This window comes from Thunnus thynnus, chromosome 7, assembly GCF_963924715.1.
Source record: "Thunnus thynnus chromosome 7, fThuThy2.1, whole genome shotgun sequence".
NCBI lineage: Eukaryota > Metazoa > Chordata > Actinopteri > Scombriformes > Scombridae > Thunnus > Thunnus thynnus.
The window spans coordinates 19403105-19415783 of NC_089523.1; the positions used below are offsets into that span (position 1 = coordinate 19403105).

The following is a 12679-nucleotide window of genomic DNA, read 5'->3' on the forward strand; positions in this document are numbered from 1 at the left end:
CTCATTTTCTTTTCACCAAGTAATTATATTTTACCAAGAAATTGTATGGAGAAATAGGTAAGAACATCATGATTTTACAAATTCTACCAAGGAATATTTGTATTAATAGCCTATGTACATTTGTCTTGTTTGAGAAATAATACATGAACAAGCTTATTTTCATGAGGAGATATGTTTATTGTGCAGAAAGGTTGTTGTGTGCAACTCTATATTTAAGCCAGGTTGAGGATAGCAGACTCAGTAAAGCAAAAAGCAGAGAGTATACACTGTAAAAAGGAAAAAAAAATCGTAAAAAATGGTAAAAAGTCTGGCAGCAAAAGTTGCCAAACACTTACCGTCAAATAACAGTAAAAAACTTTTAGTTATTCGACAGAGATTTATTTTAAAAATACGGATAATTACTTTGGACATTGTCTGCATTTTTACAGTCCAACTATTGTAAAATAAAAATAAAATCTCATTTTAAAACATCGCTAGAATGTTAAACGAATGGATAAATCTGCATAAAAAATGAAAAAGACTGCAGAAATACCTTAAAATGACCTAATTTAAATGAAGATACAGTAATCATACAGTAATCTTTGATAAATTCATAGGATCATTCAATCCATCCACAAGAACTCCCCCTCAAAATACAGATTTCTGGATGTAAAACACAGAAAAACTATGTAAAATTACATTCAAATTACTCTCCTTTAACACCCATTAATAGTATCTTGAGAGCTTTAGGCTTTTATTTTATGTGATTATCCAATCTATTTACAGTAAATCCCTGGTTGGCTCAGTGTTGGCTTTACACTGTACAAAAAAATAAGATCATGTGATAATAGTTTCAAAAAACATAATTTTAATAATCATTACTTTATATAAACATTATTAGACAGTAATTACAAGCAACTCTCCAGCATATTTACAGGCTTTTCCCATAAATGTATGGGGTTTACTTCATATGAACATTATTTTACAGTAATTGCAAGCAACTCCCCAATATATCTACAGACATTTCACATTAATGTATGGGGTTCTGAATGTACAAAAACCAAAAGGTGTACGTTAAAGTACCATTATATGAACTTCTTTTACACTGAATCATTATATACATTTTTCTACTGCCATTTTACAATCCATTCAATGCAGATCCCCATTTGAGGTGTATGAGGTTTCAAGATGTTTAATAATGTATCATAAAATTACCTTTCACTACTTACTTTACAAAGTAATTCACTATTTTTTACAGTGTTATCCTTAAAGTTTCAGAATTAATGAACCAATAAACAGCCATATTGAATTATAATGTGGGTCTGAAGCTGATCAACCCAATAAGAGCTCAAACAGAATACTTTACTACAATATATTTATTTTTTTTCTCATTCAGATTAATTCAACAGACATCAATGGAAGCAAAAACAGTTTTGTACATTTTATCAGTACAATGTCTTACATGTTGCATTATGGCAAAAGGGAAACTACGGCCAATTTAGAAATTCATAGATATTATTCCCATGCTCTAAGATGGTTCAAAATGTTAGTGAACATGAACAAATCTCTCCCATATCCAAAAATTATTTTGCTAAAATTCAAATTTGTGATGTCATCTGATAATGCCTGGAGCTTTTCCAAAAACAATGAATTGAGAAAGATGTTATAGATGACACTGAGAACACCCAGGGGGATGTTCTGAGTATACGGTAGGGTTAGGCTGATGGGCAATGCCATCGTCGGTCATCAACCACTGAGCCTCTACCATCATAACATTGTGTTTTAAAAGCCCCCCCATTGTCTGTCCATCTTTTGCGTGGATTAAATTACTCTTATTGGCTTTTTACTCACGGAGCTTTTATTGCACTTACAGTAATGCAACGACTGTAGTTGTCATCAACTCAAGTACTTCATGTGGTTCACTGTCTCTCCTCTGCTCCACTCAGAGGACACACACTTACAAATGCAAGGATTGCTCAGCACCACCTGTGGTGAAACAGACGAGAGGAGAGAAACTTAGCGCAACCATAAATGACAGCAAAATGCAGTAATTTATCCCACCCGATATCATTGTCCATTACGATGTTTCACTGTGGACATCGTCATATGCCAATTCTGTAGACATCGCCCAACCCTAGTACACAGGTACATTTTCTTTTTCAGATATGAAAGGTCACTATAGAATAAAGCTTACTTGGGTATTTAAATATTACGACAAAATTAGTTTCACATTCATTGTCTATGAAATCCAAAATGCTTACACACAGCGCTTCTTAGGTGCGTTAGTGTTGACATGATCCGAGTTTCCTCCAGTTTTCATCGCAGTCTCTCTACCTAGCCCTATGTCATGCAATAGTTTAGGGCTGTAGTCTGCTGGTCGCCTGGTCAATTAGTTGGTCGATATGCTCTCGTCCGACTAAATTTTCATTGGTCGAATAATCTCCGTGTTACTTTCATACGGAGAAAAGTGCTACATCAACAGCTTTCCAGGAGTAATCCATTATTTCCTGCGGCAGGAGGGACAGACTAACAAATTACCTGTCTTTATTCACCTTATATTGTCTCTGCTTTTTGCTCTTTGTTCCCTTCGACCTGAAGAAATGTTGGAGTGACCTAATGATTTGAGGGAGCAGTAGGACTGCAATGACAGCTTTGAATTTTGTTGAACATAGACTGACTGTTTGGGTCTTAATATTAAGAGAAGAAAAAATAGATCTACAAATGATTGCACCTTCACAAGGAAAAAACTCATGGATGGTACATATGCAATTTCAAGTTGTGGTCTAACATAATGTATTGGGAGACAGCTTCCAACATTTTTAAAGTGGATTTACAGCCTTTATTATAGCTATTATAGATAAGAGACCAATAGGTTTATACAAAAATGTATGTATGCGAATATGAAGACCAATCATGTGCAAAACCTCCATAGAACATACAAATGCATATACATCAATTATACAGATATCCATAAAAAACACCAGAGTTCACACAATGCTGATTAAGCCTATAACTGCCTGATAAATCTCTCATATTTGCCATTATACAGATTTTTTAATCTGATGTCGGTGACAACATTCTTGTGCTGGTTAGATGAATGCATAGACTTCCACTGTCTGAGTGGCTAGCTTCTAGTTAGTTCGTTAATATGTTTGGACCAAATGGATCAAATTCTGACAGTGAAACGACTCATTTTGCGGGGCTTGCGTGACGCTCAAAAAAATGTATCCACTGTTTTACAGCCACAACAGTAGCAACAGAGTATTCTGCGGTGGAGCCTGTGATGTAAGCAAGTGTTGGTAGTGTTTTTGTAATTACTCTCATTGTTGGGACAAAAGTCCCATAGTTGGGCTTTAACTGTATGAATACATGATATTTTTGAAGGTACACCAAATGTGTACAATCTGTAACAATTATTGCATTGATTGATCCAACTATACTTAGAAGAGCCCTTGCTTGTGGGTTGTCTCGCTGAACTGCAGAGTGGCTGAGGCCATGCAGTGAGGGTTCATGTTCAGGCTGGTTGAAAGGCTCCTACAGTGCTTAAAAAGGCATAGTTGGTACTACCTGTCTCAATACCGCTGTTAACCCCTCTTCATATAACTGCTAAGCTAAATACAAGTCCTACTCTACCGCTAGGAGTTGGCAGACCACTATACCAACATCTGTGATTTATTCATGTCTACATAATTACAAACAGGCAAGGGACATAATTGTCAATGTCAATCATTGAGAGATCTTTCAGTCTCAACAACCAGGATGGAACATAGGATACAACAAACACACATTTTATGACCATTTGATTTTGATATGTAGCCCCAACACCAATATGCTGTGCATCAAGACCCAAATACAATAGTTCTCTTTAGCTTCAAATAGCCTATAAGTGGCAGGTTCTGAAGAATGATGGCAGTGTACACACAATATATTATACAGTAAATCTCATACATTAATTGGAAAAGTCTGTAGATATATTGTATAGTTGCTTGTAATTACTTTCAAATAATGTTTATATAAAGTAATGATTATTAAAATTATGTTTTTGTAAGCCATTTTCACATGATCCTATTTTTTGTACAGTGTAAAACCAATATTTACCAGGAATTTACCGTAAATAGATGAAATAATCACATACAATTAAAGCCTAAAACTCTCAAGACACCATTAATGGGTGTTAAAGGAGGGTAATTTGAATATAATTTTACATAACTTTTTTGTGTTTTCCATCCAGAAATCTGTGCTTTGATGTGACATTCTTAAGGATAAATTGGATAATTCTATGAATTTACAAAAGAATACTGTATAAAACAAGCCTTCATTTAAATTAAGTAATTTTAAGGTATTTCTCCAATGTTTTTCTTTTTTTGTGCAGATTTATACATTTTTTTTTAACATTCTAGCAATATTTTATAATAAATTTTTATTTTTATTTTACAATAGTTGGACTGTAAAAATGCAGATAATGTCTACAGTAAATATCTGTATTTAAAAAAAAAATTCTCTGTAGAATAACGAAAGGATTTTTTACTGTTATTTGACGCTAATTGTTTGGCAACTTTTGCTGCCAGACTTTCTACCGTTTCTTTACTATTTATTTTTTCACATTTTTTTTTTTACATTAAATTTAAAGTTTTGCTGTAAAAAAACAGAAAGTTGCCTTAATTTTACATTCAGTAATAAGATGTGTATTTTTTTGTATTTTTTACATAGGATTCGATGTAATCTAAAGAGTGTGCACTCTAAGCTGTGAAGTATTAAAACTAGTCTACTGATCTGAGGAGAGGTCATTACATCAGCATATAATGTTCAGCATGGATCAGGTTTAATTGTAGTGAAAAGCAAAATGAAACAGAGAGGAGAGTCTTGCTTCAGTGAAGCATTTCAGTAAAATAAAAGCCAGGATGAACTGGCCTTCTCTGTACTTTCCACAATGAGCAGTTCCCTGAGACAGCAGGCTACAACATATTCTCATCTATTGTAAGTGGGACAACATAGGTTTTTTACATTTGCAGATACATGTGGCATTAGGTCAAAGAAAATTGCAGATTATTTACATATGACATGTTAACAGTTTGAAAAGTGTTTCAACTCAGCTGAATATGCTGTAGACATTTGACTGTGCTATGCTGCCTTTTGTATGCCAGTAATGTTTGTGTTATGTATTTTAATAACAGGTTTCCAGTCAACTCTCCTCTCTATTAGTGATGTGGCTTACCAGAGAAGATAAAGTAATTTAAAACAAAGAAGAGACACTCAGCGGGATTCAACATGTCAGTCAAGCTTTCAAAGAGGCTGAGCAGCAAAAAGAAAAGTATGTTTCTTTTTTGTTTTATTTTTCAGGGTTTATGGCATCATTGAAACATGTTTCATTTAGTGTGAATATGCTGTCAATATTATATTGATATTTTGAAAGTGAGTGAGGGAAGAAATGTCTTAAAGCTCTACACAAAGATTAGTTCTTGTGCTTTATCAACATTATATTACATTTAATATATCGCACTTGATCCAAAGGATGCACTGTATTAATGACTAATGATTTCTGCAAAACAAATAAAAACATTCACACAGGAACACATGGGAAAAAGTACATTCATTCTTACACTTGTGGCAGTAGTATACCATTTGGAAACCTTATACAAGCTAAAAATGGTGTGGTGAATCTGACCTTGCATAGAGAAGAATAACTACCTGGTGACAATTAATGCATCTATTTTTGCCCTGTAGTTTTGATTATGAGGTGGGTAGTGCTCAGACAAAACAGTGACACTCTTAGAGCTGCAGCAGCAAACAAAGCCAACACAAGCTCTATAGCCCTAAAAATGTTTCCCCTAAACTTCAGCTGATCCAGGTATAAGTTTACATTTTATTAAAAAGTGAATAGTTTGGCAAACAAAACAAAATATGTGCATCACTACCATGACACCAAATAATGTGGGAATATGTCAAGTTTTGTTGTTGTTGTTGTTGTTGTTGTTGTTGTTGTTGTTGTTGTTTTTATTGTCCTCCCCCCCAGAGGTCCTTGTGGATGCTCTGGCATTGGAAACAAATTAGATCCTACAGGCCAGGAGGGATATGCTTGGATAAAATGACAACATTACAGAATTTGTTTAGTCATTGATAATAATTGGGTTAGTGGCAGCAAGTGTAAATTCTTATGTTACTGCCACTACAGGCTGGTCTGTCTAGTTTTAGTAGTCTTACAGGTGTAGCTGAGCTCTGAGCTCAAATGCAATGGCCTGTTAGCAAAGAGGATAATGTGCCTTTTCTGTTATATAAAAGATTAATAACAGCACTTACTGTGAAGTAATGTTCTCTGTTATATACAACAGCTTATATATAACATAAGCAAAAGTAATAATATTATTATATGATACTGCTTTTTTCAAAGACAAAGCCACTTGTTACTTAATAGTCTGGGCAACAGCTGAAAACTACATGGAGTTCAATTCAAAAGTTGATGAGAACTCAATCTAAGTTTTATTTTCACAGAGATACAATGCACATAATGTGCTTTGCAAGTCAAGTTTAATTTTTTTTCATTATCAACAAAAACAAAAACAACTTGGATCACTTCATCACTTTGAGTCAAATTGAAGAAATTATTTATGATCATACAAAATGTAGATTTATGCTTAATAGGACAAAACTGTATTATTATGTAAGGTTAAAAATGTTGCTACTTCACAGCCTAAATGATGGCATTTTTGTTTTTTCAAACCAGAACCCCTTAAAGACAATGCCCAGTCAGAGGTTCTACTTAAACTGGGTCTGGAGGAGTTCTGGACCACACCGCTGGACCCAGCATCTATGTTGGACATCAGCACCTGGACTCTGGAGAACCAAGCTCCTCTTGAACCCAAGGATCTACCCAACACTTTCCTCCAACGCCTTTGGCTGCTTAGCCCAGATGCTCGGAGTCCTTGCTGCCAACTTCCATCTGAGGCTCTGGACAGTGCCAACAAATCAGCTGAGGAGATGATCAATGGTTTTGGAGGAGAGAGCCAGTGTGCCATCAACCCCCTTGACCTAGTTACGGCTGTCTTTATGTCTTCCAACACCTTCCTTCAGCAGGAGATGACAGTGCGCATGCTGCAGTGCCAGTTTGCTGTGCCCCTGGTACTTCCAAACATAGATCCAGAAAAACCTAGCCGCTTCCTCCTTTGGCCTTTGAGAGGTGCTGTGAGCCAATGGACGTCTCACTTTCCGTGTACAAACAGGAAGGTCCAAAAGGGGGTTTTGGCAAGCACATGCATGCCTGTGGTTTCCTGTGTGAAGCTTGGTCACTGTGGTGTCTCCAAGTCACAGGTTCTAAACAATGTTATAAGTGGACTCAGATCTCATAGTGAAACATTTCTCCACAGAGGGATGGATGGAGGACAACTTCCCCGGAGACTCTCCAATGGCCTGATAGAGATTGGTTGGTGTCTCCCCACTGGAGAAACTGACAGAGATATATTCCCTGTCCCTGTGGCCATCTGTAACCTACGTGGAGATGCCAGTGTGCATGAGAAATGCCTTAGTCTTCTATGTCAGGCATCTTCAGCTGTGGTTATTTTCTGTGGAAATCTGAGGGAGAAAGAAAAACAACTTCTTGCTTACTGTAAAGATATGGCAAGCAAGGTCATAGTGATTGATGTCTCTGACATGGAGAAAAATGAGAACAGAGTTGTGGGGTTTGTTGATCAGAGCCTTGAAGAGGACATGGGGCTTCCAGAAGGATCAGTCCTGCCAGGAAGAGATCTGAATGAAGAGGAACTCGCTGATAGGCTGTGTGACACCCTAAAATATTTGTTACCAGACAAACTGAAACATGTTACACTTGAAGCAGCAGCAAAATTAGCAGTGGAGCTAGAGCTTAATGTGGATGAAGAGGTGGTCTGTAAAAAGGCAATGGCCACAGTGGAGGAAATGTTGAAAGGTTTAGATGAGGGATCTGCTCTGTTTAGGCAGAAACAGCTGCCTTTGCAGGGGGCTTCATGGAGCAAACTGGCAGAAATAGAGAAAGAGGAGTGTAAACAGAAAAAAGAAGGAAAAGAAATCGACTCTCAACTGCAAAAAGAAAAGAAAGACATCTTGGTCGAGTTGAGCAGCTACAAAATGACCCCAACAATGAAGATTTTCACAGATGCCCTTTTCACAACAGATATAGTGGAGAGGACTTATTTCCTTAGCTGGATGAAACTAAGGCTTTGGATGTTGCAAATGGAAAAACAAAACAGTCCACAAGATCTAGTCACAAATCAGCAGACCAAAGGGAATAATGGCATGCCTGAACAGTCAGATGAGCTTGAAAATGGAGTTAATGACAACTCAGAGTACAGTGATAGTTTCTGCACAGATACATCATTTGAAGAGGAAGACATTGAAGACCAACCTGTAAACACTGAACTGGAAGTTTCTGAGCAACAGTCTGAGATAGGGCAAGAGTCAAGGCACATTTTGCAGATGTCTACAGAAGAGACCATAGAACCAGAGTCACAACTAAAAGAGCATCTTGAGTCCACACAAGATGCAGTCATAGAACAGCAGTTATCTGAAGAGAAAGAGATTCAGGGTGAAGAGATTCTTGAAAACAATGGAGAACAAATTTCAGATCCAATCTCTGAGGACCAAAACCTTCGTTTAGAGTCTAGAGAAAATGGAACCTTGAGCCCTGAAGGGAAACAGCTGGATGGACCAGAGCTAACACTAGATATGTCACATGTGGCTTCTTCTGCCGAGCAACATATGAGCATAGACGCTTCTTTTGAAGATCAGGTACCCTCATGTTCAGAGCCTTTTGAACTTCATCCGTTCACGCTGGGGCTCGAGCATTTTTTGCGTGAGATGGGGCTCATTTTTGAGCTCACACACATCAGCCCTGGTAGTGGGAGCCACAATGTTCTGCGTCTCCCCAGTTTAGCTGCAGACCTGATTCTCTATGGGATTCCACTTGAACTAATGGATGGAGATGCCTCTAACATCCCCATCCGCTGGTTGGGCTGTGTCTTTGCGGAGCTCAAACGCCGCCTTCCTCAAGAACAGTTCAGGACCCGCATACTAACAAGCCTTGGAGGGCATCATGCAAGAAATGCTGAGGTTCTTTCTGCATTATTTGGGGTGAAATTTCCTGAGGGAGGGAGAAGATCCACCAGAGGGGTGTACATGGTCACTCTCTGCCTACCTGATAACCTCAGAAAGGACATGGAGTGCGATTTTTTGATGTTAATTGATGTAGAAGGTCTCTGCTCAATGCCTCTAGACAACAGAATAAATACCCAGACCTGTGACAATGAGATGGCCACTGTAGCAGCAGGACTTAGTGATGTTTTAATGCAAAACATCTCTTCACATGCGGGTTCTGAGTTTGAGACTAACTTCACTGTCATAGTCAATGCTCTACTGCGCATCAAAGAATGTGGCTCCATGCCCATTTGCCATGTCTTGGTTCAGGATGAAGGAATAAACAGCATATTACAAGCCTCACAGTTAAGGCGTGTATCTGACATGCTTCAGACTGAGACTGGCGACAGAGGAATTAGCAATGCTGATAACCATTATGCAAAGACCACAAGCTGTATCACCTCTGTCAAAGGGCCTTGGTACAATGCATCCCTAACTGAACCAGTTGATGCACAGTATAATAAGGCTGTGTTGAAGCTTAAGCAAAACCTGTTTGGGGCATTGAAGAAGTGTGCAGCGAAGTCTGAAGCCTCAGGTCTGCCTGAATTTGCAGGCCGTCTGTTTGCTGTTTGGGATGCGGTGAAAGCAAAATCATTCTCCGTTGGTCTGCAAAATACTGACATAGCTTTAGCATTCTCCGTATTGTGCACAGAGCTTTCCCAGTGGGAGGATAAATTCCTGGAACACATGGAAAGTTGGCTCATGGGGCCAACAAAGAGAATAATCGACACAAAGGCAAAAGCTTTAGACATTACGATAGAAAATGATCTTCTGAGTGAGTTGAAGGATGAAGCCAGAGAAGAGGTCAAAACAGAGATGGATAAACTCAGGTCAAAAGTAGAGGCCAATTTGATGAAAGATGACCATCTCAAAATGTACATCGAAACATTCAAGCCAATCCTAATGAGCAATATGGATGATCTCCAGGAGCGAGTAACTGAAGAGATAGTACAAAGGTTGGAGACAGTCAACGAGAGCCACTGTTCTTCCACACAGCTGAAAAAATTTGAAACCTCACTGGAAAAGGTGCAGGAGTCGAAGCTACATGCACTACTAGAGAACAGCAAGTCAACCAAACATCTCCTTCAAGATACAGAACTGGAAGAGGAATTTGAGGATGTCTGGAGTAACACACTGTCCAACTTTGACTTCAGGCCTTCTGAAACAGATGACATTACTGCAAGGGTGACAGATATTCTGAGAGAGAATCTCATCAGTCGTGGTCTCCAGAAACACATAAAGAAGCTTGAAGTCACTGGCCAAAATCAGCCCACTAACTTTCAGGTTTATGATGAGCACTTTGGATACCGCAGCAGATTAAAGCACATGTTTGAAGACAACAACAGATTACAGAGGATAGAAGCTCAACAACTAGCATGCAATATCATAGACGAATACAATCAGTTTGTAGCAGATAAATCAAGTTCACCAGCAGATTTCTCTGACAGCTTCATTACAGAAATGCTAGAAAATGTTGAGAAAGCTTTGAAGGAAAAATCTATGGAAATCAGATCAGCTTTTGAAGTGGATCTGAAAGTTTATCTCTGTAGCGCTGCATGCCGAGACTTCCAAAAACAACATGACCGCTACGCCAAGGACAGAGATCTTTTGACATGTATCAATACAACCAAGGGTAAGTACTTGGCAGAGTTTATTTACCAGTTGAGGAAGAGAGACCAGTGTCAGAGGTTGGCCCAGACATTCACTACCATGGTCATCAAACCCACAGTGTTAGATTACATCTATCGACCACTTGGGAAGCGTATCGTGGAGGAGATACAAGGTAAATCCCCACAGTATCTGTCCCAACAGGCAATCCACAAAAGCTTGCTGGAAGAGCTGATAAGGGAAGACAGGTTTGAAAGCTTCATCGAGTACTTGTTTTCCTATGACAGCTTCAGACTGAGGAAGATCCAGGAGACAGTGGTGGCTCACCTGTCTGAATCAACCAATTTGGATAAATGGAGACAACACAGACTTGGAGAAATTGTAGGAAAATTTGCAGCAGCAGTGAGCCAAACGGCAGAAGGCACCAATGGTGTGCTAACTGATACAAAGCCCCTGCTGGAGAGAGTATGCCTCACTCTGGAGAGAGATGGAGACATAGATGTCACCAGGGCCTCTCTGAATGGACCACTCTTCAGTATCACCACAGAATGGGATCGCTTCATCACATGTTTAATGGAGTTACTGGCTGCAATGCGGTTGGACCTAGCCCAGGAGTTCTCCCAAAATGTGAATATTAACCAACTTCTTCAGTGCCTTCCCATTCAACCTCAAGACTCCATTTTCAACAGAGTAAGAGGATGTGGCAAGCAATGTCCTTTTTGCAAAGCCCCCTGTGAGGTGGAAGAGATTGAGCATGAGGTTCACAGGGTCTTGCTCCACCGGCCCAAGGGTATGTTTCCTTGTGAATCCTCCTCTCTGTTCTGTATCAGCTGCCCTGAAAGCATGACCCAGGCCAATCTGCCCGAGAACATGGACACACAGCATATGTCTGTGGCATGCAGGGACCTCCATGCCCTCGACCCAGACTGGAGCATCTCCCCTGAGGACCCAAGCAACCAGACACCCAATGCTTACTGGAGGTACTGTGTGTTTTGTTTGGATTGAAATATCATCATCTAAGTTTCTCTCACTTAATTTATGCTACATACCAGTATATATATTTTTGCACTCAAATGTTCCTGTATAAAATGAGCTAAATTCTCTTTAATTTGCAGGTATGTGTTGGCGCGGTTCAATGAAAGATTTGCAAAGGAATATGAGCAGGAGCCAGCAAAGATTCCTGAGGAGTGGAAGAGGATCACTCAGGAGGAGGCCCTTGACAGTCTGAAAGAGGCCTTCCTCACTTGACAGTGCTGATATAAGGACTGCTCTGTACTATTGTACTATTCTACATGTGATATTTTATTAATCAAATTCAGGTTTTATTTTGGTTTATAAGTCTTTTTACAGGTAATGTTGACATTGTGATGATGATGATGATGATGATGATGATGATGATGATGGACCGAAAACTAATACTGATATCTGTTTTTTTAATATTTTCCCTTTCCTTTTACCATTTTATCTTATTAATACGATTTTCTGTTAAATATGCTCTTAAAATACTATACGTGTTGACTCTTTATTATTTCACTTTCCTCCACTGCTACTCAACATTATTCCAGTATGTATTCATGCATCAAAACCAACACAAGGATAATACCTGTGAAAACAGGATAAAAATATTAAATCTGTCATTTAGAAGGGTATGTGAATGTACTGGTATTCAAAGAAGAGCAGAAATATAAAATACTTCAGAATCAATATATCAACTGTCTTGTCTCATTTTTTCCCAACCTTTTATCCAGAAGTTATTTATGTCAACTTCACTTCTGTTTTTGAAATGATTGTCTATATCTGCAACTGGTTTTGGTAGTATTACAGATATACAGCCAACAACGTCACATGTTAACATGAAACAAAGGTGGCAAAATGTGTAAGTGAAAACAAATTTGAGTTAAACATAAACTATAGAAATGTCAAATAACAG

General features: G+C 38.5%; 1 protein-coding gene across 1 annotated transcript; it reads left to right on the forward strand.

Moving 5' to 3' along the window:
* The first annotated feature begins 5247 nt into the window (after nucleotides 1-5247).
* Nucleotides 5248-12413, forward strand: si:dkey-202l22.6 (interferon-induced very large GTPase 1). The gene is made up of 3 exons (XM_067595786.1): nucleotides 5248-5290; nucleotides 6701-11729; nucleotides 11865-12413. The coding sequence occupies exons 1-3, from the start codon at nucleotides 5248-5250 to the stop codon at nucleotides 11995-11997; spliced, it is 5205 nt and encodes a 1734-aa protein (XP_067451887.1). The 3' UTR covers nucleotides 11998-12413.
* The last annotated feature ends 266 nt before the right edge of the window (nucleotides 12414-12679 follow it).

Excerpts from the sequence above, each read along its gene's own strand:
- si:dkey-202l22.6 (XM_067595786.1), top strand. The coding sequence starts at position 5,248 with ATGTCAGTCAAGCTTTCAAAGAGGCTGAGCAGCAAAAAGAAAA. Across the intron at positions 5,291-6,700 it reads GCTGAGCAGCAAAAAGAAAA|AACCCCTTAAAGACAATGCC; the intron begins GTATGTTTCTTT and ends TTTTCAAACCAG. Across the intron at positions 11,730-11,864 it reads ACACCCAATGCTTACTGGAG|GTATGTGTTGGCGCGGTTCA; the intron begins GTACTGTGTGTT and ends TTTAATTTGCAG.